The sequence below is a fragment of the Perca fluviatilis genome, chromosome 15, assembly GCF_010015445.1.
Source record: "Perca fluviatilis chromosome 15, GENO_Pfluv_1.0, whole genome shotgun sequence".
NCBI lineage: Eukaryota > Metazoa > Chordata > Actinopteri > Perciformes > Percidae > Perca > Perca fluviatilis.
The window spans coordinates 22,355,502-22,381,609 of NC_053126.1; the positions used below are offsets into that span (position 1 = coordinate 22,355,502).

The window sequence follows — 26,108 nt, forward strand, 5'->3', positions numbered from 1 at the left end:
CAGATGTTACGCTTTTGTCACGCCCTCAATGACTTCATGAATGAATTATAATTACAAGACTAGCTACTATTAAATTATTAATCTTTTCCCCCTCTAATATACTTGTGTCTTCTTAAAGAACAGTCCAGGTGATTTTAAATGATTAACCAAGAACAAATAGGGGTTGTCACAACCCGTCCCGTTTAAAAGCGTTTATAAATTCAAGTCAAGTGTTTCCGTTAAAGGACTAGCTAGCGAATATCACGAAGGGCAGTTTATGAGTTTATGTCTGGGAGGTTTCTGGGTTCACCTCAGCCGAACAGCTAGCGTCTCGTATTTCAAAGCGGAACTCAAGTTGACTTTGAGTGTTTGTTTCCACACGAACAAATAGTCGCGTTTATCTATACGTAGCGGAGATGGCAGCCCTCCGATCGGTGAGTTCATTGAGCGATGTATGTGCACTGTTTATTATCTGTTTACATCGATTGCCTGGGTAAATGATTCACGTAAATTAGCGACAATGTAGCGGATAATGACCGAGATAATAGTCCTTCACTGTAGTCTGCTTCACACGGACTGATGTGTCCGTCTCGCCGAGGGTGGCAAAAGAGGAGAGGTCATTAAACCAAACACCATGCTAAAAATATGGAATGTATCTTGTTTCCCTCGTAACGTTAAATACAACCTAATGCCTTGTGTACATCTTCATATGGTGCGGTAACGAATTCGGCAGACGTCTAGTTCAGTTAGTTGGTTAATTAAGTTTGACCTTAATTTCTGAAATAAAGTTACCTAACGTTGCATATCTTACCACCTTCCACGCATTGATGGATGGCAAGCCAGTTAGATGATTGGTAGATTATTAGTATGCCGAATTGAAAAATATATCCTTCTGATGCTAGTAGTCATGAGTCTGTTTTCAATGTAGATTGTAAGCGACGCAACAGAACAGAGTTTGGCCCCGTGCGACAAGGCGTTACGTTGCTGCTGCACAGTTTGATTTAAAAGCTAGGCACAAATGCTAGATTTTGCTAATTCTATTCTACTTTAATTCCAGACTGTGGGTTCAAGTTAACAACAACAACATGCATCTGATTTACACGTGCATGTCACAAACTTCACAGCAAAAACTAACCTGCACATACTTATGGTCGCAATGAAGACTGAACTTGCATCATCCATTCAACAAAGTGCACACACATGGGCTTCTGCAGCAGACTTTTTATAGGGATTACTGAATCATCAATCAGGCTTATGCTGTTTTCTAGAGTAGGCCACTCCCTGACATACTGTATAAACATGACAGTCACGATAAAGTCAATTCGAACTCAGCACCATATTGTGAATGAAGGTGAGAAAGGGGGGCAGAGAAAGGGTGGGTGGGGAATAAACCTGCATGTATATGTGTACCTGCTCAACCCACTGAGCCAACCCAGCCACCCGACAGAAGTATTTTGAAATAAATTCTTTGAGGGAGATTATGAGATGACTAAAAGCACAAACTGTTTAACAGGCAGTTAACTACCTGGACAATTCAGCCACACTAACAGGTAGGGAGCAGAATTGACTTAATATGTTGTTTATTACCTTGCATGACAGGAACTACTGACATAAAGTCAGGTAAGAATATCAAAGCCAGTAAAACAAGAACTGGGATGAACTTGCTTTAGCTGTTAGAATATCAGGTGCCAAGGCCAGTTGATGTGTTGGGGATTTTGTGCTGCACTTGACCAACAGCAAGCCATTATTGTTGGTTATAAGAACATATATTGTTTTCCATTGCACCTTTTGTCACCCACATAGGATCCTTGCAAACTCATTTCTGACCTTTCATTCCTCATTTTGCAGAATAGCCTGCATATGCGCCCGATTCTAATTATAGCATAGCACTTTGTCTCCCACAGGCATGTGTGTTACAAGCTGCATACTGTGAATTGCAGGCAAAAATGGTTGGTGCTGAGTCACACACACACACACACACGCACACCCACCCACCCACCCACCCTCCCTCACACACCCAATGACGAATGATGATTCGATGAAATGTCACCTGGAAAGACATTGGTGTAAGACCTTCAAACTTCTGACACTAGTACTGTATATTTTTTTTTAATGTTTTTGTTGTTTTGATTTGCAGGCACTCCATGGACGACTTGTCCAGGCCCTCCCCTTCTCCTTTGGCTCTCTGCGGTTTGCTAGCTCCTTTAAGGTAATGAGGAACATTTTTTATTTCCCACGGTGAGGCCTGTTTCATCTCCATCCAGCTGGATTTACAGTCTGGCTTGCCTGTAAATGTCGGTGTTTGTAGATCATTATAGGGAGAAGGAAGTGACCTCTCTCAAAAGAGAGGTTTGTCCTTTTCCAATTCAACTTGCCTAGAATTGAAAGTTATTTTCCCCTTTGTCTTTCCCTCACTGTCCGCCTGTTGTAATCATTTAATTCAGTTTAATTTACCTTTTTAATTCATTGTGTCTAATTGAGCAGATAAGTCAGATTCTCGACTGACTCTTTATAACGCTCAACTAATTGTCTTTTTAAAGCATGCATTGCCAATAACGTCGATTTAAAAACAATCACCGTATTCCTCGCCTGCTCTGCTCTTGTACCGGCTACTTCTTTTTCTTCGGCCGCATCCGGCTCGCTTGTCCTTCCCCACCTCAGGCAGCAGATCTCGTCATTGAACGCAACACAGCATGCAAGCCGAAGCCCGACCCCTCCACCTTGGTGTTCGGCAAACACTTCTCCGACCACATGTTGACCATCAACTGGTCGGAGAAGGGCGGCTGGGAGTCTCCACAGATCAAACCTTTCCAGAACCTGTCGCTGCACCCGGCCAGCTCCGCCCTGCACTACTCCATAGAGGTGAGGACAGGGCTCTGATGTTTTCACTGGGTGCAGCAAGACTCAAGAAGTGGATACAGAACTGCTACAGTCTGATATTTCATGCAGATGTATTATTACTGTCATCTTCTTAACTTTCTCTTTATAGTTATGTAATTATAAAGGTGTAAATGTCTCTGAAGCAGCAGGAAGACCATCATGAGAAAAAGTCCCAAAAAATGAAATCCTTTTGTGTTATGAACGTTTTCTAACCTTGCAACTGAATGTTAGGTTTGTAACCAACCACGCTTGGAATTCACTACAACTGTTCAGTTGCAGGGAAACATTGGGGGAAATTTGGCCTTAAAACAAGTGAAGTAAATGCAACAAACTGTGGAATGAATGAATAGAATAGAATAGAGTAGGCGATGAAGACACTTTCTTTGCGGGTTTACGGCAGGGTTTGCTGTTGTTTGCAGTTCGAGGAGTAACCTTTAGATACATAGAGAGCAGAGATAAAGTGTTGCGTGTGTGTTTTTGTCTGTCTGCGCTCCAGCTGTTTGAAGGCATGAAGGCGTTCCGTGGAGTCGACAACCACGTCCGTCTGTTCAGACCAATGCTGAACATGGAGAGGATGCATCGGAGCGCCGACAGAAGCTGCCTTCCTGTGAGTTTGTACCCGACCTTGTCCTCCCCCAGTGAGGATAGTGTCAATCCCTGGAATTGTACCTCATATAATATAATGTGACAAATAAAAATGGATGAACTATTGGTGGCAAAAACATCCTGCTTTGCTCCTGGCTTGGCTGCAGAGCAGTGCCACATGACTGAGCAAAATGCACAGCACCGGCCATTCATATGCGTCCAGGGGCACACAACAGGGCCTTGTAGCATTGTGTTCATTTACTTTAGAGCTGCAATTAATAATTATATTTATTGCAGATTAGTCCATTGATTATATATCAGTTGATTAGTAGTTTACTCTATAAAATGTCAGAAAATTGTACTAAAATGTCGTGTTTCCCAAAAGCCAGGACGATGTGCTCAAATGTCTTGTTTTGTCCACATCTCAAAGATATTTGCTTTACTATAAATCAGAAAATATTCACTTTGAAAAAGCTGGAAGACAATGAATTTATTTTTATTTTTTTGTCTGAAAATTACTCAAACCGATTGATAAATGATCAAAATAGTTGACGATTAATTTAATAGTTGACCACTGCTTGATTAATCGATGAATCTTTGCAGCTCTAATTCACTGCTGCTGTGAGGAACTCGTCAGAGTTGTGCAATCCTGCGTGATGTGTAAAAATCAGCAACTGCCCCTCTGTGTTTTGCCACAGTGCAACTATTGGTCCGAATGGGCCTTCAATTCTTCAGATTCTTTACACACTGACGCCCTGAAGCTATTAAACTTGCCCTATGTTATGTAACTGCTTGGCAGCATTCCCGTTGTAGGCTTACTACCAACACTTAACCGCACAAACCTGATTCAAGAGTTAATACTTTACCAGAGCGAGGCACAATGAGGCTAAAGCCAGGGTTTTCCATGTCACGAAGGTTAACCCGGGTAGATCGCCATGGTAACTTATGCTAACCTTGTGGGGACCAGTTTCTGTCCGAGTTCTGGCTTGAAGTTGGCTAAAAAGCTAGCCTGACAAGCCAGACCCAACATCTAGCCTGACAAGCCAGACCCACATCAAGATGTTGGGTCTGGGAACTCACCATTGGCAGGGCTCAATCCGAGGGGCGGGATAAACGGTTGTCTTTCAAATTCCCTCTGCACGCAATAGGATAGCGCTACAACCAGGCAGAGCAACGCTAGTTGATAGATTAAACTTTTGCCGTATCTGTTTTTTTAAGAATGACTTCAGTGCTTAACTCCAAGTCTTCCAGAGTCGCAGCCAAAGCCGATTCGAAAGACCGCTGTTCGCCAGCAGCCATCTTCTAGGGAAGTAGTAGCAGGGAATTCACACGGAACCGTCGCAACTCTGCCATCATTATGTTAAGCCCGCCCACCGACTCTATACATGATGTGATTGGCCCGACTAGAGTTTGGTTTTTCCAGCTCGCAAGCCAACGGAGAGTTGCTAGACGACCCTGGCTGCAAATTACATTTGCTGCCGCTAGGGTGCGCCTAGATTTCTAGGCTACTAAAAATCTCCTTTCACTAATCAACTCCTTCGGAAATGGCGTCACTCTATAGTCAATATTCGATCTGTGAGCGATAGGCCTACGGATTCTCAGCTGAGGGAATACTTTATAAATGCAAACTTGTTGAGCCGTAAGCCGTGTAGTAACAGTAGCGCTTACTGTATGCATCGCATTGCAAGTTTTTTCTTTTGCAACGGGAACCTTTATCAGTTATGTAGAAAATCTGAGCAAGAACATTTTTTTTTTTTTTTTTTTTGTAAGCTTGTTGTTGTTGTCTCTGATCTACGAATGTTTGTAGTGTTCTCAGCCTTCTATAAAATCACAGGTGGCATTACCAGTTCACTATATTCTCCATAAATCAGTCTGATGATTACATTACATAGAAAATTGATTAGTCTATTGGTATTTATCACAGATATTATTATTCAGATATTATTCAATCAATAGAATATATTTCACTTAGATTTGTCCTAAAACTGAAGTGATTTCCACGTCTCCTCCATTATGGAACAGTGTCAAACCTAAATGCAGTTCTTGAGTGTAATGTTTAAATCTGCTGCATCAAGTGTAAATTGTCAGAGAGAGCTGTGGAATGAGCAGCTGTCACGTTAGAAAGAAAGGGTCGACATTGAGCGTGCGAGTGGTGAAATAAATATATTCACTTGTGAATTTACACAATAGTCATTTCCTGCCAGCATTCCTCTCCTGGCTTATTTGCAGCAACAGTGTGCACCTTTTGCTGTAATATTTATTTCATAATTTTCATAGCAGAGATTGGGACTGGAGTTGCACTTAAGTCGCACCCAAAGTGACTTGAGACTCGACTTGAGACTCGTCCTCAAAAGACTTCAGACTCGACTCGGGACTCAAGATGCGGGACTCGTGAAAAATCTTTATTTTTTAGGAAATGTCTCATGAATGTTATTCCCCTATCTGCGTAACCTATAACCTCCCTACATAATACGTAACATATCTGCTGCGCGCTGCCACATGTGACGAGGACAACAAACCTGCCTGGCTCTGTTGAACTTGCTTCATAGTAGAGTTCAGGACGCAGTGGGAACATGATGAACCTCTGCCTGAATCTAGTCTCTGCTGTGTGCTGCACAGTAGACAGTTTACATATACTGTACACATGTAATAAAATGCTACTAAACTCTTCACCTTTTCTTAGAAGCAACAGCCAACCATTATGGTTTCAGTGAACGTTGTTTGAAGTTTGTTTACTAAGTGCTTTAATTGATACGACCTGATCTGCATGTACATTGTTGCTATAAAGACATTTTGTAGCTTTTTAAAAGAATAAACGATACTTTTACATATAAAACGTTAAATTCCTATGCAGGGAAACACACCCTTGTCCACGTCATTTTACTCAAGTGTTTTGCAGCTAATGACATGGTGGCTAATGTTAATGCAAACTTTAGATGGCTACAGGTTTGTAGGTGGTATTACTGAATGAGGTTGCTGACTTTATTACTCGTACTTGTGTTTTTGCATGTCACCGATTAAAACATTTCACTAAACGCGGCGTTGACTTCTTGTTTGATTTTTGTGATAAAAGCTTGAAATATTAGTCTGACTTTGACATGCTACAATCCCTGACTTTGAGAGTGTGCACACAGCAAGGTGCAGACCAGAGTGAGCTTGAATGCAAGTCTATTAAAATTAAAACACGACACCCCACCTTTCTCCAGTACACCACGCTTTATTTGCCAAACATTTTTCGGCTATCCTGCTTTCATCGGGCCGGTGGGGCCTGAGGCATTATAAAGTCATGCTATAGGAGTGTGCTGAAATGAGGACGAGTACAGTCTTAAGAGTGGTTTTTATTGTTTAGGAGTTCAACTTTTTATTTGTAAGCGGAAGAATATTGAATAATATATGTTAATATTTCTTCTCTCACTATATCTCATTCTATTGATATTGTTCAGGATAGAAGAGCGATTACAGTTTATCTCTGTCTTCCCCCCCCCCGTCGTAGCTGTTTGATAAAGATGAACTGCTGGAGTGCATCAGGAAGCTGGTGGAGGTGGACCAGGAGTGGGTTCCTTCCTCCCAGGACACCAGCCTCTACATCAGACCCACCTTCATAGGAATAGAGGTGAGGTTTTATTCATGATGTGGTTTCACAGCTGAGTTTCTGCTCCCCTTTGCAGAATCCCATCTCGTCTGAAGTGAGTAAATGGTGTTAAATGTGGTTGCCGGAATCGGTTCCTACCTGCGGCCCTTTGGTGCATGTCTCTCTCTCTCTCTCTCCCCTTTCATATCCAAGCTGTCCTATAGAATAAAGGCCTAAAAGAATATATATCGGTCAAAAGTTTGGGGTCACTTAGAAATTTCCATTCCACTCCATTATAGACAGAATACCAGCTGATCTGAGTGGCTGGCTGATCTTTAATGCAATATCTACATTGCCCATTATCAGCAACCATTCATCCAATGTTCCAAAGGCTCATTTTAAAAGGCTAACTGAGAAAACATTGGAGAACCCTTTTGCAATTATGTAAGCACATAATGTAATCTGAAAACTGTTGCCCTTAAAAAAAACAATGCAACTGACCTCAGCTGGTATTCTGTCTGTAATGGAGTGGAATGGAAATTTCTAAGTGACCCCAAACTTTGACCGGTTGTGTGTGTGTGTGTGTATATATATATATATATATATATATATATATATATATATATATATATATATATATATATATATATATATATATATATATATATATATATATATATATATAGTTGAATAATTTTAATATTAATTGAATTGAATAATCTCTCAATCTAGAAAAGAAAATGTGGTTGGAATACAATCCTGCGTACTCTCTTTCTGTCGTACTAATGGAATGACTTCCTGCTCCTGATTACCCGTCTTCTTTCCCCCACCCCTCCTCTAGCCGTCCCTCGGTGTGTCTCGGGCAGGACATGCTATGATCTTTGTCATCATCGGCCCAGTGGGACCATACTTCGCAACCGGGTCCTTCAACCCGGTTTCTCTGCTGGCGGACCCTTCGTTTGTCAGGGCTTGGCAAGGAGGCGTCGGAGCCTATAAGATGGGAGGGTGAGTTTGGTATCTTTAAACTGCCCCGTTAGGGGTGACCTCTAACTCACCCAGTAGAGTTTGCGCCCCATGCAGGCTGAGTCCCCCCCACCCCTGTCTATCCACTGTCGCTATTGAATAAAAAATATAATAAAAATTATAATTGTTAAAAGCAATGGGATTGCATTTTGACATTAACACTAAAAAAGAATAAGAAAACAGAATGAAAGCATCATAATGAATACATCTGTACTATTCTAAAGTCTGCTTTATAGCACTGTCACGGTTGGATGAAGTTTCTGAAGTGCTTTACCCCTCAGCTGTGTTTTTATTCAGCAGTGAATCTGGATAAAGTACAACTATTTGGATTTTCCGCTTGGCTCATGAAGCGTAGCGAAGGCTGACACAGAGCCAGCTGGTGTTGTGGGTCAAACCTGTGGCAAGAAAAGAGAGGCGCTGCAAAAATATACACCTTCTTCAAGAGTGTTAATTAATGTCAAGAGTCACAGCTGCGCAGTGTAAATGTGTTCCATAAGATCACTGATTTGACCAGTTGGACTCCTCAAACACTGGTGGGTCAATGTAACAGGGCCAACATTAATGCCTCTGCTTCTCCTGCCTGACCAGTCAAAATGTCTGTTGAGCTGTGTATATATATATATATATATATATATATATATATATATATATATATATATATATATATATATATATATATATATAAATATAATGGAATGAGGTTAGACAAGTACAAAAACATAAAGAAAAACCTTCACTGACATCAACACAACTATTTCACCATGGGAGACCATTTTTTTTCTGAGTGAATGTTATTAAAGGGTGAGTCCCTCCAGTTTTTGCACTGCAGATACCGTCTGTGCTCCTGTAATCTCTTCACTTATTCCACACAGTCTCTAATCTCAGGCCTGCTTCCACTTGAGTCTGCTCAGCTACACTGTGATTACATGACACCACTGAACAGCCATTCGACTCACTAAACCAACCGAATCTGCTCTCGCTGCCGCCGGATTTAGCAGCAGCAGTCACGGGACTGCTGAGTTGATATTTTAGGGTCGTCGCTCTGTATGTGAATTATGTTATCGTGTTCATTTAATGTGTGCAAAACTATGAATTTCAGGTCCCCTTTGACTTTTTAGGATTGCATTTTTTTAAATTCCCAAACATTATTTCCATATAATGATCTTCTTAGTTTATTTCACAAATGCGTTTGGTATCAGAGGACATTAACTGTGAGGGGGGGGTTCCCTACTTCCTGCAGCCTTGCTCCAACCACACCCATCTTCCAGCCCAGCCTTCATTTTAATCAGCCGCCTTGACACTCACGTCTCTGCCCGTCTTTGGTTTATTTGAACTCTCTCCAGTAACTACGGTCCCACGATAGCAGTGCAGAACGAGGCGGTGAAGCGGGGCTGCCAGCAGGTCCTGTGGCTGTATGGTGAGCAGGAGGAGATCACCGAGGTCGGCACCATGAACCTCTTCATCTACTGGACCAACGACAAAGGAGGTCCGTGTTTTTTCTGTCTTGACCGTCTCTGAAATGTTGTTCCAGAGGTTTTCTGTTTACTACTCTACTTGGTGGAAATATTGAAACACCTTGTCATTTTAAGGATAAAACTTGTTTGTGTGTCTGCAGAGAGAGAGTTGTTGACCCCTCCTCTGGATGGCATGATTCTCCCAGGAGTCACCAGACAATCTCTGCTGGACCTGGCCAGAACCTGGGTAAGACCACCAGAGAGGAGACCAAACACAACTCTCACATAAACCTCAACAGCACAGATATTGCAATTCACATTTCCCCTAAATTTCTCTCACTGTGCTCCTCAAAAGTTTCCCAAAATGCAACCAGAAAGCCATTGTGGGACGTCTGATTCGTAAAGAGGCATTTCCATTAGTTTTTCCAACATGGAAGTGCTTTAAAGCAACACCAAAGCACTTTTCCTCTTCGGTCCCCCTACAGGTTGGAAGCGGAATTGTCCATTACCGCGGTTTCGTTCAAACTACAGATCCGCTACCCGATCTGGCAAACTTGCACAGTGCGGTTTTAGCCGATAGAGGGGCACAAAGCAAATGCAGAGGTGCCGTTCACCCTGTTACAAGTTGATGAACCACTGAAACGATTTTGGAAACATTATTTTAAGGTACAAAAGAATCTTTGGTGTTGCTTTAATAACCACAAACCAAATGCTGCACCTGGTGTCCCCGAACCTTGATTGCTCACGTCAAAACTTTCCAAATGGGAGCGCCCTGGTAGCTCACCTGGTTGAGCGTGCACCCAATGTACCAAGGCTCAGTCCTTACCGCAGTGGCCTGGGTTCAATTTTGACCCATGGCCCTTCGCTGCATGTCATCCCCCTCTCTCTCTCCCACTTTCCTGTCTTAACCCTTGTGTGGTCCTTCGGGTCCCAGTGACCCGAAGGACAACACAAGGATGATGTACTTCCCTTTACTTTGTTGAGAATTGCTCTCTAAACCCTGTTTCTTGTAAAGTAAGTAAGTAAAGTTTATTTCTAGAACACATTTAAACAGTTTAAGCTGACCAAAATGCTGTACAAACAAGAACTAAGGTGCTGTATTAACCCTTGTTTAGAGAGCAATTCTCAACAAAGTAAACGGAAGTACATAACCCTTGTGTTGTCCTTCGGGTCACTGGGACCCGAAGGACAACACAAGGGTTAAGGCAATACCCAATTTAGGCAATAAAAGCCCTAAAAATTCAAAAAAATAAAACTTTCCAGATGGATAGATTGTACTCACGGCAATAAGAAAAATCCCTCTTTGGTTGAACTGCTCACAACTCTCTGACATATTCTACCAGTGATGTAAACAGAAATTTGAAACACAAGCCAAAAACACCTCTGCAGTAGATCATTAAACTTGATTTTAAATAGCTTCTTGTGTGTCTGTCAGGGTGAGTTTAAGGTGACTGAGCGCACGATGGGCATGAAGGAGCTGCTGGGGGCTCTGGATGCCGGGAGGGTCCTGGAGGTGTTTGGGGCAGGGACGGCCTGCGTCGTGTGTCCTGTCGGCAGCCTCCTCTACCGAGGAAAGGTAGGCGTTCGCCTTCTCTCGTGATGTTTTTTTTTTTGTACCTTGTGTTGCAAAAATCCCATTCTGTTCTTATGATTTGCTGTAGATCTGTGCATACATGCAGTAGGTCAGTAATCAGATCTCTCCATCACCCCGGCCTCATTTTACATGATGTTTAAGAATTCAGCTTCCTGCAGAAAGACGATTGTAAAGTTCAGAGTTTTTGAAGTGGGGTTGTGTGAGGCACTCATCCATAGTCAGTGTATTATTATCTACAGTAGATGGCGTTCATCAGCCCCCCAGTTTGGAGAAACAGACAGGAGTACCGACACTAAAGCTAAGCATTTTAGCCACCAAAAGAATATTTTCACCGCTTTACCTTGCCGTCAGACAGCCTTTCACAGCGGGGAACTGAAGCCTTTATATCCATCTATGCTCTCTTCAAAGACACCAGACTCCTTTGACAAAAACGGTAATTTTACCTTGCAGAACAAGGGAGTTGCTGGTCTACCGCTGCCTCGATCAGTTAGTTTGTTAGTGTTATTGTGTGACTTTGATGATTCCTAACTAACCCTTTTTAAGTGTACGTAAAGGCACTGATTGTAAATCACTACGGGTAACAGTATGAGCTAAATCACAATCATTTTTCTTCCTTTCTCAGACGTACCAGATCCCGACTATGCAGAACGGTCCGGACCTGGCAAAGAGGTTCTACAAAGAGCTTACTGATATTCAGGCAAGTGCACTATATCAATACAGTATGCAACTGTTTCTTAAAGCTGCTGCTGGCAAACTTGCATGTGGGCGCCTCCAAGTGGTAGCAAAAGGGAAGAGGTTAAAAGATGTCCAGAAATACCGGTCTTCAGTTTTTCAACTTGGCTGATAGTTATTAACACTTTTTGGTTACACTTTACTTGAAGGTATCTACATAAGAGTGACATGACCCTGTCATGAATAGGGTTGGGCATCGTTTGGATATTAACGATTCTGATTCCAATTCTTCCTTTCGATTCCGGTTCTTATCGATTCCGATTCTTTGAGTGGTGGAGTTGAAACGGGTCACATGCTTATTTCACAAATAAAAGGAAAGTTTTATTTTGATTCAAAGGTGGGTTGCAGTTTGACGGAGCTTTTTCAATGTTAAATAAAGCTACGCTAGAGCACCGCTTACTGTGCTCCACGGCCGCAACACAACAAGCGCCTGGCTGCTACGGAAACCAAAACTTGTGCATGTTAAATTTGGGATCCATGATCAGATTTGAAACCAAATCCTCCAAACGATTCCAATAAAGAAACGATCCCGATGGAATCGTGCCCAACCCTAGTCATGAACGTGTCACAAACATTATAAACAAGTCCTAAACATTTCTGACATAACGCTTCTTTTAGTAAGTGTAATTTGGTTTTTGTCATGATGAGTTAGGGTTACGGTTCCTGTGTCATGACAGTGTCATGTCACTCTTATGTAGATACCTTCAAGTAAAGTGTTAGCCACTTTTTTATACTGAAGAATGCACAAGCATGTGACAGGAAGTCACGTAGACATATATTGCAATTTAGTGACTGAATCAGGGCTCCACTAACGATTGTTTTCAATGAATCTGCCGATACTTATTTGGGGGAATATTTATAATAATTGTTTTTATTATTTTTTGATTATAAATATTTGTTTTGTTCAATCCTCACACCGGAGAAACTGCAACTAGATAAAAAAAAAAGTTCCACTATTTTTGTTTGATAAACTGAAACAATATTGACAATCAAAATAGCTGCAAAAAAAAACAAAAAAATCATTTTAGCAACAACATAAGGTTATTATTTTTTTGCAGCTCTAGCTCCTATTTGCAGCGTTAACTTTCAGTTTTAGCTTGTTAATTTTTGCTCTTGTTCCCTTGCTTCACCCAGTACGGACGCAGACCAAGCGAATGGGCACCACTGGTCATTTAAACGGCCGTATTGCACATGCCAGTTGTATCAACAGTTAGTCCCATATGACTCCAGTTTGGAAGACCAGCAGCTCCCCCCCGCCCCCCAACCCTCATACACTCTCAACCCACTAATGCACTCCTGCTCACTTACAAACCGAGGAGACGGACGCCTCTCTCGAACAACAATATGCAATGTTTTAACTGGACACAACTCTTAACCTTGAGGTATGTACGGCAAAGCGGGAAAACAGCTCTCATTAGACGGAGATAAACAACCAGATGATAAAACCGCAGGGATGTGATGTGGCTGCTGGTGATATGCTGTATATTAGACTAACACAAGCACATTTAAATCTCAAATCTAATTCAATTTGCATAATCACATCATTCAAGTTTTTGTCCTTATAGTCACTTGGATTAATTCCTTGTGAGGAGGGCATTGCTTATAGTTATTAGCACAAACATTCATTTTCATCACATTAACAAAAAAAGGCACAAACTGACATATTTCCATCATAGAAGGTGATATTTGCAATATTAAAGCAGCTACATATTCAGTGTGTAGGACAGTTAACCTGTTGGCAGCACGCAATCTGTATGTGCTGTTTTATTAAAATGTATTTCACAACAGGATATAACGTATATATTAACAATAACCTGTACTACTTGCGACAACCTGTGGCGTTTTCTCCCCAACCTTTTAACTGTTAGGTGTGACCTGTAAACGCATCACAGGATGATGTTTTGTTACTGTTGTGTACATAATGATCTGAGAGAGTATACGCTGTTAGTTTTCCATGGGGCCACGTCACTTTGACACCAGTGTTTGCACTGACTTTAGTTTAATGTCAGGTTTGTATCTTTGAGTGTGACTCAGCTTTTTAGGGAGGAATCAATGAGCGGGTTTTATTTTTGTTGGTTTAGTCTGTGGAGAAGACGACTCGCACAAAAACTAAAGATTAAGAAGGTCTGATGGTAGGACGACACGCTGTAGAAGAGAAGGACTGTTACATGCTGCCAGTTACTCCTGCACTAGTTTGTGTGTAATTATTATAACAAACAATGTAACAAGTAGCGTTGTTATTTTGGAGGTTTTTAAATTATATTTTCCCTCGTTTTGATGTGAAAATTGGCTGTCTTCCAAAAGCACTTGACTCGTCAGTGTTTTACTGCATTCTGGGCTTCATGTCCTTCCCTCTCTGGTTTTCCTCACTTTGAATGTATTTTCTTTTTGACACGCATACTGTACACCTGTCCCCCTCTTCTGTCTAAGTGCCTGACCTCTGTCTGTTAGCTTGTTCTGTGGATCTTCAGCTGCTGTTTTGTTTTTTCCAGTTTGTGCACTAGGGGATGTAGCTGGATTCTTTTGTCGGTTTAGTTAGTAAATGTGCTGTTACTTTTACTCGGCTGTAATGTTTTTACAATAAACCTGATCGGAGTTCAGTCTGTTTTTGTACTTCAGTTGTTGTGCTTTTGATGCATTACATCAGTGGTCAGTATATTTTAAAGGTTTCTTTGCACAAGCAGATATCTTTGTTTTATTTTTCAGGTTTTCTTACAGTGCACTCAAGGGAATGTCAAACTATTTATTATTCATTTTAAGAATGGCATTTGCAAAAATGAACGCTTATCACAAAAATGCCTTTCATACTTCAACTTTTCCAGTTAAATGCAATTGTCCCGAATTTTTTTTCGTGACTTTCTGGAGACTCCAGTGGTTGCCTGGCAACAATACCCAGACAAGTAATTACCATACAGAAAATGAAAAGTTGTCAGTTTTTGTACTGCCTAAATAAAATGGATAGAAAATGTTAAGAAGTGAGCTTGAGGCGCTGCTGAACAAATAGAACTCATGTTTACAGTCATGCTAAGCTATGCTAACTGGCTGCTAGTTGGTTAGCTTCATCAAACTCCACAGAAAAGTGTGTGTGTGTGTGTGTGTGTGTGTGTGTGTGTGTGTGTGTGTGTGTGTGTGTGTGTGTGTGTGTGTGTGTGTGTGTGTGTGTGTGTGTGTGTGTGTGTGTGTGTGTGTGTGTGTCAATCTAATGAAAAACAATAGTCATTTCATAATTTCACAACACTTTAATTGCACTTAGTCATAATGGACAAAGTAATAATGTGTTACAGAAGGCCCGTTACATTTTAACTGCTAAACATAGATTCCTCATTGATAAGGTTATTGCATCATTGTAATTACACTTTACTTATTTGTCATTGCCATTTATTTATATTATTAAATAAGGTTAAATACTTTCTTCAGAAGTGATATCACCAATAGCAATAGAAAGGGCAGTTTTATAAGATAAGAACAATCATAACTTTGTACTAAATTATACGTCCATCACAAAAAGTGTGAAAACAGAATGAAACAGATGCAGGGTTGATCCTGTCTTTACATCAGACGATCTCACCCTGAACCAGAGGTTGTTTTTTTTTTTTTTAAGAAGGAACGGTGATAAATGTAATCCTACTTTTCCTCTTTGTCTTCGGAGACGCCCTCAAACAGGGCCGAGGTGTTCTGACCCAGCGGGTTGTAGAGGAAGACTTCGATCTCTCCTCCGCCGTTGCTGCTTTTCTGGAAGTGGATTTCCAGCAGATCCTGCAGGGTCTCCCGCTCCATGACGTTGGGGATTCCCGTCAGCAGCACCGTCCGAGGACACGCTAACATCTTGGTCTGGGAGGGAAAGGGTAATAAAAAATAAAATGCTGGCAACAACAAAGCATCTGAGAGTGGAAAGCTTATTTTCTCCTGACAAATGCTCACCTTTAAGTTTGTGATCTTTCCGTTGAGAAAAGGAGTCACCCTCACTCTGTGCGTCTTCTGTTGTAGCTTCACATCATGGTACTCCGCATCTGTCAAACCCCTGGCAACTGAAAGCACAAAGGGCTCCATCAGCTGGGAGTCAGACCAAAACACAGCCTAGACCAGTGGTTCCCAACCTTTTTTCCTTGGCGCCCCCCCTACTCATGTCTAAGAAAAGCTGAGCCCCCACCCCTCCGAAACGGAAATTGAGGTAACTCTCGACATAGAGCCTTACTTTCTTTTTTGATACAGAGGAGTTATCAGCACTTTTACGTTTCTCCGCCATGTTTCATTCATAAAATAGTGATGCCGTGGCGGCAGGAAAAATGAGGATGCTAGCAGCTAGCAGCTGACCTGATGACAGCAAGGGTCCCAGGTTAAGAGGTCCCGGAGGTTTGGCCTATTAAGTAGCCTGCCTACAATTTTAAGCGAGAACAAAAATATATAGTTTTCATACAGACTTTTGTATACATTATATATTCTAGTGTATTATTGTAATTTGTAAAGTTTTTTTTACCTCAACCTCAAACTAGATAAAGACTTGCGCCCCGTAATATTTGCCGCCCCCCTGAGGGGTGCCCGGACCCCAGGTTGGGAACCACTGGCCTAGACAATACATCCTGTCTGTGCAGTAGAAAAAAAAGTAGTAGTAGTAGTACTAGTTCTCTTTCTCTTTCTCTTTCAGGTGCATAGCCTACAATGTATGTATTATAGTAGAATTTCAAAATACGTGTCGATTCATATTTTGCCATAACGAACAGCTGTAGTCTCCAATGTTCTCCCATAAATAACATTCAACCGGAACTGTACCCCATCATAATCTCAGTGTTGAATATAAAGAACAGAAGCCTGCTCACTGTGTTTATCCACAAATGTGAGGACCACAGTCCCAGAGTCAGGCAGCATTTCACAGTTCTCCACCTCTCCGCCTCCGTGTTTACTCTTCGAGAAGTGGATCTCCAGCTTGTTCAGCAGAGTCTCGGTGTCCAGGTTGGTGGGCAGGTTGGAGATTAGTATGTGCTGAGGACTCACCTCAGAGTCTATCTGCAGGACAGACGGACGGCCACAGATCACTCACAGGAAATGAATACCGATATTGATCAGTGGTAGTAAAAAATAAATAAAAGGCTTTGTGTCGCACCTCCACCAGCCTGGGCAGCATCAGATGAACTGGCCGGACCTCAACAGTGATGATGCACCCTCCTCCCAGATCCACCTGATGCGTCTTCGACTCCAGGATCTTCCTGGCCACTGATGACAGAAGGAACACAGAGTTCTATCAGCACTACCAGTCGAACTGGATACCTTACAGGGGCCTTGCACCCAAAAACCTTCTTTCAAATGTATTTGTTTGTTTTAAACTGACCGTGAGAGCTATTTTCCTCAGAAGCCCGAGACACAGTGTGTCAACCAGAGGTAGATGCATAGAGTGTATAAGCGAAGCCAAAACATCTCGATTGACATGGGCCAAACAAAAAAACAAAAAAAATCTAAATACACCTCAAATATGCTGATGCTATAAAAAGGGGGTTGTCATGATTGACAGCTGTGATTGACAAATGCCAGGTTTAGGATTGGTACTCTGTATCTACAAGTACCTTCAGATTTCAGAAACCTGCATCTCTAGTTTTAGAATAAAAGTGCTCCAACATACACTTTGAATTCTGCTTTTTAAAGACTAGATAACTGTGTTAAATTAACTAGTCCATTACATTTAAACTGGAAAGGACCAGTGGCTTGGTTTAAAAAACAAAAACTCTACAAACAATCCCAATAGTCTTTTTTTTTTTTTTTTTTTTTTTGGCAGAATCCCAAGGATCTCACATGGGGAAATCTTATAAACAAACCTAGAAAAACCCAGATTCTCCCTCTAACAAATGCAGATAAGTGAAAACACAGCGGCGGCAGCTTGCTTACAAACTCACGCTCGATGGTGTTTTGTTGCCCCCAACGGCTCCTTCCAGGCAGCGCTGCGACCGCTGCCTTCAAGGCACCTAACCCTAACCATAACCAGTGCCTAATCCTAGGCAGCACTGCCTGGAAGGAGCCTTTGAGGGCAAAAAACACAGATAAACCAAACTCACCGACATCTTCCTCAAATGTAATCAGTGCCGTCCCGCCCTCCATCGGATAGACTACTCGTGGCTTCATTTCAAAGGTTTGTGTGTCGGCTTCGCTTTCTGTCGAGCCGGTGAAGACGACCTCCCTCTCTGGTACAGCTGTGAACACCTGGAATCAAAAGGGACAGGTTTACTGGACGTGTGAGGGACTAGACGGCGGGTGGCGGTGGGTTGAGTTGATAAACGTACCTCACTCTGCTGTTTCAGATGGTCTTTTTCGGCCTCTTCCTCCTTCAGAGCTTCCTCCGCCTTCTGGATCTCCTTCATCAGTTCGCTCTCCTCCTGCTTCATCGAGTTCAGCTTCGCCTGCAAGACAAACAACAAAGCAACCTGTCAGTACCTCGAATCAATGGTACATATTTGAAATCACTATTTGTTCAGCAAAGGCCTTTTTATTATATTTCCTTTTGTTTTTGTTTATCTATTTAACGCAAATAGTTACTGCTTTTTTATAATGAATTTTCTCCTTTCATTTTTAAGTGCAAACCATGTTTTTACGGTTCTTAAAACTGCTACATAAATACTGTTCACAGGCTATGCATACGAAAAAGGATCTTCTTGAGTCAGTGTATGAACGTGATGCAGTCATGCAGAATTTGTATGTATTATAGGCTCGATAAATTCTAGTGTTTATGAGTTTTAACCTCATTAAAAATGTGACATTTTACTACGTCTCTTCCTTCTCTCTTATTGAGAAACCTAAATATCTATGAATATGCAAATATTTCCTCATTTCAGAAGTTTAACTACTAACCACAAGATGTCTCCAAAACTTGTCTAAGTTGCATACCGGACCAATGAATGATCCAAACTAGTTATTATCTCTACGTACACATGTTAAAATGAGCACAGAGAAACTTTAACCCTCTAGCAGATGATGTGAAAACAAACTCTGCACATTACGGGTGGGACCAAATACCTATACGGCAATATATCGTTGTCCTTCTTCGTACAATAAGCGAATCGATACGCTGGCGCCAAATATTGATGTTTTAATTAATAAAATAAGGCATTCTAAATAGATTTCCCTGCTCCAGCATTGGCGTTTAGCACACAAATGAGGGGAACATGAACACAAGTTAACTAACCGAAGAGGAAGAGGTTTTCAACAGGATGGCGGAGAGCAGTTTGAGTAAAATAACAGATGTCCCAGCCCCATTTAAGTCCACAGTCTGGACCCATAGTTGCTCTATGTTTGTGTCATTTTAATATACAGACTGAATAACTTGTGCTGCAGAATTGTGCGGTTTTCTAACAGTTTGGACTTGCTGTAAATAAAGAGAGAAAACCTGCACTTAACCTTTTCACAGGCATTTTGTATTCATAGTTAGACCGATATCGCGATGTCTCATTATAGGATTGAATATGTTGATTATCGCAGAATTGCTGTATTGGGAGATTATCTGTATTGGGAGCAGTGTATTTTGTATTGTACCCTGGGATTCCCACCCCTACTACACATACGTACATCTTTCTGCACAGTGAAGCTTAAACCTCAAAGCGTGGATACCTTTTCATTTTCAATCTGCTCTTTGTATGAGCGCTGGTCCTCTTTCAGATCCTGGGCCAGTTTGACGGAGCGTTGCTTGCACTTCTCAGTCATGTCCCGCCGGTCGTCTCTGCTGGTGGCCAGCTCCTGTTGCTCCTGGATCAGCTGTTCATGCTTTTTCTGTGGACAAAAAAAAGCTGAAAATGAACGTACTTTACCAAAGTAAGCAAACACAGGTGCATCCTTTTACGCACATTTCCCAAAATTCAACCTGACATGTTGAAGCCTCTTTGAAAACTTACTTTGAGCATGACACAAAACAACTAAATTTGACCTTTTATAATTCCCCTTAACTAAGAGGGAATGTTATCTTCGGGTTTAATTTATTGCAATAAAGTGTCTTAGTCTTCTAATCTTCATTTTCTTCAAGCACTTTCTACGGGCTAAATGATGACGTTAAAGCCATATGCCATATTTGTTAAGGCTGAAACTGCATGTCAAATGGATAATTCCTTTTGGTTCAAAATGGGAATTTTGGCATCTTTGGAAACTATGAGAAGTTAAATAATATGCAATATGAGTTTGGATCTGAATTAAAGAAGTTTAAATAGGGCGTGGATCTCCCTTCAGTGTGCCTCTCAATGGTGGTATGTTGTCACTTTTTTATCTTTAATATTTTACTGCATATTTTAATTTTGGATTTTTGTTTTTTAAATTGAGAGTTCCTATTGTACAAACAATGCCACTGTATGAATTCCTGTTTCCTAAATAAATGACAATATACTTGAACTTAACTGTACTATTATATATACAGAAGCCTAAAGCATGTCTAGAATATGGCATTTAGATACATTGTATCTGTGTGAGTAACATCGCTTGTATAGCCTATGTCTATACTTATTTCCAATATTCAATTGTCACAGATATTATCTGTATATCCGTATAATACTAGAAAATTCTTGTTTTTATTTAGTGCTTCTATGTCTTATGTGCTGCTCTCTGCATGGAAACCTGTTAATTGGTAAAGTATAATCTGCTTCATGTTAAAACACCATACACTGCAGTGCAAGCCACACTGTACTGTCCACACTGTACTGTACTACTGTCCGATACATGAGTTTAGTGCACCTTGTAGTTGGTGATTAAAGCCTTTATTCCCTCCAAGGTGTACTCTAATGGCTGTGGGTCTGCCAACACCAGAGAGAAATCCTGAAACACATTGACACACGATTAATGGAGGATAAATAAACTCATAGTTTTCATATTAATGTAAAAAATCCCTTAAGACCTAATCAAGACCCAGGTTGTATAACACAGAAGAGCTTTAAGTTAGGTAGACTTCTTTTTATGAGGATAAGTTAGTATACGTTATACAGTATATATAGTATAAGATAAGTTAGGAAATTGTATATGTATATGTTGTTACAGATAGGCCTAAATTCAGTAAATTAGCCTATAATGTGTATTTTTTTTAACATCATAACAAGGAAGAATAACAACATGAAGAAGCAAAGTGACGTCTCACCTCATCTGAAGACATAGTGAAAGTAATCTGAAATAAATCACAAAATATTACAGTTTTTGCATTCTGTCAGTCAAAGTCCGTGTATTAAATGTAGTTATTAACATATGCCTAACAAAGACTGTGTGTCAGTCAGGAATAACACTGTTAAACAATAAACGTTTTGCTATAGATACACTGTAGGCCCTATTTTCAGATAAACAAACCACCGACTCTTCAAATATCGTTTAATACGTGAGAATAATTTTAAATAAGTCACATTCAACAAGAGTTATGACATCTGAAAACTAACATGCTATCGTTATATTAATGTGTTGAACCAAACTTAGCAATGTTTAAGTTTTTACTAATAAGCAGTTAGGTAAGAACTTACATCCAGTCGACGATCTGTGCGTAAGTCACATTTATTCTTTCGGTTTCTTTTCCCGAGCAGCAGACAAGTCGCTGTGTGGTGCTGCATTCAGGTGCTGTCGGAAATATTTTCTCTTTACATTTTAACAAGCGCAAAGCACCAAACTTATAATATTTAAATAATAATAATTAGGCCTACATTTTTATTGTAATTATGACGACTTACAGTTTAACGCATTTAGTGTAAAAGTTGTACTCCATCTTGCAGCTGTAGCCTAGTTACTAGTTACATTCAAAGCCACATCAAAGTACTGAAATATGTTATGTAAAAGTAGAAATCACAGCAATATCCTGTTACAAGTAAAAAGCCTGCATTCAAAATCCTAATAAAGTAAAAGTGCAAAAATATACTTACTCATTAATGCAGAATGTCCCATTTTAGAATGTTATTATAATTAGTGATGCATTAATGTGTTCATCACTTTAATGTTGCAGCTGATAAAGGTGGAACTAATTTAACTACTTTATATAGAGTGTGATTTAATAAGACATCTTAATGTATTAGTTGATTTATGTTAAGACCTTTTTCACAGACATTTTGACTTGTCATAGTAGGAAAAGCACAGCTGAAATTGATAACCTTAATGATGGTTCAGTTCCATCAAGTGTCCCAGTAAGCTATTTCAGTGAGTCAGCATGCACACTACCAGGGCCTCTCCTAAGTGGAATGCAGCCGTCATTAATGGTTTTGAATACACCTGTGCTTTTCCTACTATGACATGTCAACATGTCTGCCGTGAACAAATAAATGTGGTGGAGTAAAAATTACAGTATTTGCCTCTAAGATACAGTGGAGTTGAAGTACCTCAAATGAGTACAGTGCTTGATTATATGTAGCTAGCATACTCAGTTACATTCCCCCTCTGCTTTGTTATTCGTCCACCACACAATTAATGCTGTGAACAAATTAAACATTAAAACATATAGCTAACGTCATCATTTTTTATTATTATTAAAGAACAGTTTTTTCTAAAAAGAAAAAAGAACATTTTAGCAGTGTGATGCATTTTTAAAGAAAGAAAAAAAAACGCTCTTACAAGTTACACCCGGAAGTGACGTAGGTGGATCGGTAGTGTCAAAGGTCACAAAAACCATCTCGGCTTCCTTTCCTGTTAGCGGTGGCCGTAGAACAGCATCAGTGAGTGAAATTTCCCTCGAAACAATCTTCATCCATCGCTCCTAATCTGGACAATTTAACTGTTTTTATCATACCACACGTACGACCATCACTCCTTTAGCTAAGATGAGTCTGTTATTTTCGTGTGTTTTGAATTGACAAAGGTAGAAAATTAGCGTTTAATGCAGCACTTCGTCTCAGTAGAGCTCATTTCAACATGGCAGCTTCCTTCATGTTGACGCACAGTTTGCATATGAACCATCTGTTGAAGATGCTAATTGTATATGTTCACACTGTCTTGTGCCATTTGGTTTTACTATAACTTAACTAAATGTAACTGTATCCAAGGCGTGTGAAAATAAATGTTAAAAGCTCTAGAAATTGTTTGATAGCCGTACCTTAGCTAGATGCTAATGCTACCTTAGCCCGCTAAGCAGGCAGCAACAACGAGCCGAGAACTGATATTTCCCCAGGTTTCAGTGTTTGACTTAGTGATGTTCACCTCGGTAATGTTGCTGGTGACGTATTGAATTTGATGAGGTTACACAGGGGTTTGACAATATTTTCTTTGTGGCAGAAATGGGCAAGTTCATGAAGCCTGGGAAGGTGGTGATGGTCCTAGCTGGACGCTACGCCGGGCGCAAGGCTGTCATCGTCAAGGTAAAACATGGCTATGGGTGGATTTTTATCCACGCACGCACACACATATATACACATGTTCAGAGCGGACATTCACTGGTACGTCTCCCATATTCCCGACTTTTCCAGTACTGTCATATCCACCTACCTCATGTAACTTAACGTTATTAAGCAACCTGTTCGCTACATCAATCGTTCCATGTTTATTCCAGCAGTTTGCACCATTGCACTATTGTCTGACTGTTTTCAAATGTCAATTTTATTGTGCATTTGTAGTTAAATGCTTGTTTTACCGTTGCTCTGCTTTGTTCTTGTTTTTAGCTGCAAGCATTGAGAGCAACGAAAAAACAGTGTTAGATTATTTGCATGTGTTCACATACTTGGCAAATACAGCTAATTGTGATTATTCACATGATCTAACACCAACAATAATCAGTTACTCTTTGCCGAATTCAAATGTCAAGTATGTGAAATAAGCAGCACCACTGTATGCTTAGTGTCTGGCTGACATCAGTCGTTTGAAATATTTGTCTCTTTGCAGAACATTGATGATGGCACAACCGACCGTCCTTACAGCCACGCTCTGGTCGCAGGCATCGACCGCTATCCCCGTAAGGTGACCACAACCATGGGCAAAAAGAAGATCGCCAAGAGGTCCAAGATCAAGGCCTTCGTCAAGGTGTTCAACTACAACCACCTCATGCCCACCAGGTTAGTGTCTTTTCTCTATTCACATTATCCTATGATAGGAGATTCCATTGCTAACTTACTTATTTTACTGATGTGCAGCAGCACTTATTCCCCAACAATACAAATGTGGCGGTAGGTTGATAATGCAAAACATTACTTGCAGAATAAGTGATACACTTTAAGGCTGATGATGGACATGAAACTGTCCTTTTCAATCAGTGTAAAAGGAGATTAATAGTACAGATGTATAAACCGGTGGGCATAAAACTGTAAGAGAAACAAACTGCAACTCCCAACCTGCATTTTGTTAGGAAACATTTAATTGCGGAGCCTAAAATTAAATTTCAGGTGCTGCTAACTGCTAGATAAAAGCCACCCAAACAGTCATCACTTTAGGATTCTATGAGAATTTTGAATACATTTTGTAAATATGAAGCAGCATTTTGTTCCCAACTGCCTCTTCATAGCAGCAGTGATCTAGGCTCATGTCTAGTGTCGCATTTAGAGCTGACCGCCATATAAAACTGAGGGAAGAACAAGTTCTCATATACTTAAACTGATTGCCATAATCATTCATTGCTGAATTAACCAGGAGATGGCGTTTCTGTCTCACGGAAAATGAGGATATCATTAATGCAAAACGTATTTAATAACGTGTATTTACAGTGGGGGGGAAATGCATCAGAAACCAGCGGCTGCTTCACAGTACTATTGTCGATTTATATAATTTACATGAGAAACTTGTATCACAGCCATGTGTTGAATCATTCTGGTCTTTGTGTTGCTTCTATGGAACCCATACACATTAAACCTCACCCCAGCATTACTGACTCACTCAGTATTTCAAACAATATGAAGACAAACCAGTTTTTAATTTACAAAATGTATCCGTATAAATGTCAGAGTCCAAACATTGTATCAGCGATTTGTTTTCCTGACATATATACTTTAGACATTCCTACCTGGAGGAGTTGGAAAGATTAATATATTCAGATTTTCTGTTTTAGAAGGGGTAACAATTTCTTTTAGAAACTTGATTCCCTGATAATCAATCCACTCGCCCTTGGAAGCAGGTTGTTGTAGATCTGATGCAAGAATCTGTTCAGTTTTATTGTCATATTTGATAGATGTTGGTAGGCTGTGTAAATTTAATTGAAGTAAATTTGATGCTTTTGCGATGTTATTCTGGAGCAATATTTAAACATGACAAATATTTGAGGGAGACAAAGTTAAGAGTGGCTGTTGACTTAAACATGTCCCCTGCTTAAAATGTTTCCCCTTTAATTGGCTGCAGTAACCGTTTAATTCCTTTGCATATACTAGATGTTAACCGAAATGCACATAGATGTAATGAGCAGGTTTATGATCGGATTGAAAGTTTGTGACACCCAATGAGAATCTGAGCTGTGATAAAGTATTTCTAATCTTCAGGTACCTCCAGCTGCTCTTGTGTGAAGCACTTGTGTACAGATGTAAAACAGAATAAAGAAAGCTATTCTGCTGAATAAACGTGTAAAAGTGGAGGAGTTAAACAACCAGTTTTCATCGTTGCGCTGCCTTTCTTTCAGATACTCTGTGGATATTCCTCTGGACAAAACTGTTGTCAACAAGGACGTCTTCAGGGATCCTGCTCTCAAGCGCAAAGCCAGGCGGGAGGCCAAGGTCAAGTTTGAGGAGAGGTGAGTCCATGCAGTTCATTCAGGCAAATGATGGTAGAAAAGTGTCTCTTAAATAAAAGTTCCACCGGTTCAACCGGAGATATTGCCTTCAGCATGTTGTTAGTGATGTGACACACCTTCTCATAATGCCTGTCACTAATAAAACAATATCTTTTGTGAATGCATAATTCGTTGTTTAATAATCCTGATGGCAAACCTCAATATTCAGACCAAAAAGCCTTTCTGTTGCTGCAGTGTGATTTTTAGATAGTGAGATCTAGCAGAGATCAGTTGTCCAGATTTTGGTGCAGGTAACTTTGAACACTGCCGTGTTATCAGATCCAATGTGCTAAACTACCGTGTTCTATTTTTAGGTACAAGACTGGCAAGAACAAGTGGTTTTTCCAGAAGCTCAGATTCTAACTTCACTTTGGTTTCACAAATAAATGTTTAAAAATGGATTTTGACTGTTGACTCTTTATTTACATTTTGAAGTATTTTTACCGTCTTTGCCAAGTTCCCTAGTCTGAGGATTATTTGTTCCTACAAAACTTGTGAAAATCCTTTTTTTGAAATGGAGTTTCAGTAGTTTTACTGTGTGTACTGTGGTGAGGTTTAAACCCATTTTAGGAGCAGTAGTAAGTACCCACATACATGAAGTCCAGTTTTGAGGTACCTGTTATG

General features: G+C 40.4%; 3 protein-coding genes across 5 annotated transcripts; 2 read left to right on the top strand and 1 right to left on the bottom strand.

The window, feature by feature from the left end:
* Window positions 1-205: 205 nt before the first annotated feature.
* bcat2 (branched chain amino-acid transaminase 2, mitochondrial) lies at window positions 206-14,421 on the top strand. 3 transcript variants are annotated; one of them, XM_039824762.1, is made up of 11 exons: window positions 206-431; window positions 2,117-2,188; window positions 2,641-2,841; window positions 3,356-3,466; window positions 6,938-7,057; window positions 7,857-8,020; window positions 9,382-9,524; window positions 9,654-9,739; window positions 10,928-11,068; window positions 11,709-11,783; window positions 12,953-14,421. In XM_039824762.1, the coding sequence occupies exons 1-11, from the start codon at window positions 396-398 to the stop codon at window positions 12,992-12,994; spliced, it is 1,191 nt and encodes a 396-aa protein (XP_039680696.1). In that variant the 5' UTR covers window positions 206-395; the 3' UTR covers window positions 12,995-14,421. The 3 variants fall into 3 exon arrangements, with proteins under 3 accessions (XP_039680696.1, XP_039680697.1, XP_039680698.1); XM_039824763.1 differs by having other exon boundaries at window positions 213-413; XM_039824764.1 differs by lacking the exon at window positions 206-431 and having other exon boundaries at window positions 2,424-2,841.
* A 616-nt stretch (window positions 14,422-15,037) lies between these two features.
* On the bottom strand, window positions 15,038-21,376 carry ifi35 (interferon-induced protein 35). The gene is made up of 10 exons (XM_039824761.1): window positions 21,283-21,376; window positions 20,913-20,939; window positions 20,516-20,596; window positions 19,409-19,567; window positions 18,088-18,204; window positions 17,863-18,007; window positions 16,920-17,029; window positions 16,636-16,822; window positions 15,740-15,846; window positions 15,038-15,649 (listed from the first exon to the last, which is right to left on the bottom strand). The coding sequence occupies exons 1-10, from the start codon at window positions 21,367-21,369 to the stop codon at window positions 15,443-15,445; spliced, it is 1,227 nt and encodes a 408-aa protein (XP_039680695.1). The 5' UTR covers window positions 21,370-21,376; the 3' UTR covers window positions 15,038-15,442.
* A 970-nt stretch (window positions 21,377-22,346) lies between these two features.
* rpl27 (ribosomal protein L27) lies at window positions 22,347-25,885 on the top strand. Its single transcript, XM_039824766.1, has 5 exons — window positions 22,347-22,458; window positions 23,015-23,097; window positions 23,618-23,787; window positions 25,335-25,445; window positions 25,799-25,885. Exons 2-5 carry the CDS (start codon window positions 23,017-23,019, stop codon window positions 25,845-25,847), a joined length of 411 nt encoding a protein of 136 aa, XP_039680700.1. The 5' UTR covers window positions 22,347-22,458; window positions 23,015-23,016; the 3' UTR covers window positions 25,848-25,885.
* The last annotated feature ends 223 nt before the right edge of the window (window positions 25,886-26,108 follow it).

Excerpts from the sequence above, each read along its gene's own strand:
- bcat2 (XM_039824762.1), top strand. The coding sequence starts at position 396 with ATGGCAGCCCTCCGATCGGTGAGTTCATTGAGCGAT. Across the intron at positions 7,058-7,856 it reads CCACCTTCATAGGAATAGAG|CCGTCCCTCGGTGTGTCTCG; the intron begins GTGAGGTTTTAT and ends CCCCTCCTCTAG. Across the intron at positions 11,784-12,952 it reads AAGAGCTTACTGATATTCAG|TACGGACGCAGACCAAGCGA; the intron begins GCAAGTGCACTA and ends TGCTTCACCCAG.
- ifi35 (XM_039824761.1), bottom strand. The coding sequence starts at position 21,369 with ATGCAGCACCACACAGCGACTTGTCTGCTGCTCGGGAAAAGAAACCGA. Across the intron at positions 15,847-16,635 it reads CACATTTGTGGATAAACACA|TTGCCAGGGGTTTGACAGAT; the intron begins GTGAGCAGGCTT and ends TTGTGCTTTCAG. Across the intron at positions 15,650-15,739 it reads GAAAGATCACAAACTTAAAG|ACCAAGATGTTAGCGTGTCC; the intron begins GTGAGCATTTGT and ends TTTCCCTCCCAG.
- rpl27 (XM_039824766.1), top strand. The coding sequence starts at position 23,017 with ATGGGCAAGTTCATGAAGCCTGGGAAGGTGGTGATGGTCCTAGCTGGA. Across the intron at positions 23,098-23,617 it reads GCAAGGCTGTCATCGTCAAG|AACATTGATGATGGCACAAC; the intron begins GTAAAACATGGC and ends GTCTCTTTGCAG. Across the intron at positions 25,446-25,798 it reads AAGGTCAAGTTTGAGGAGAG|GTACAAGACTGGCAAGAACA; the intron begins GTGAGTCCATGC and ends TTCTATTTTTAG.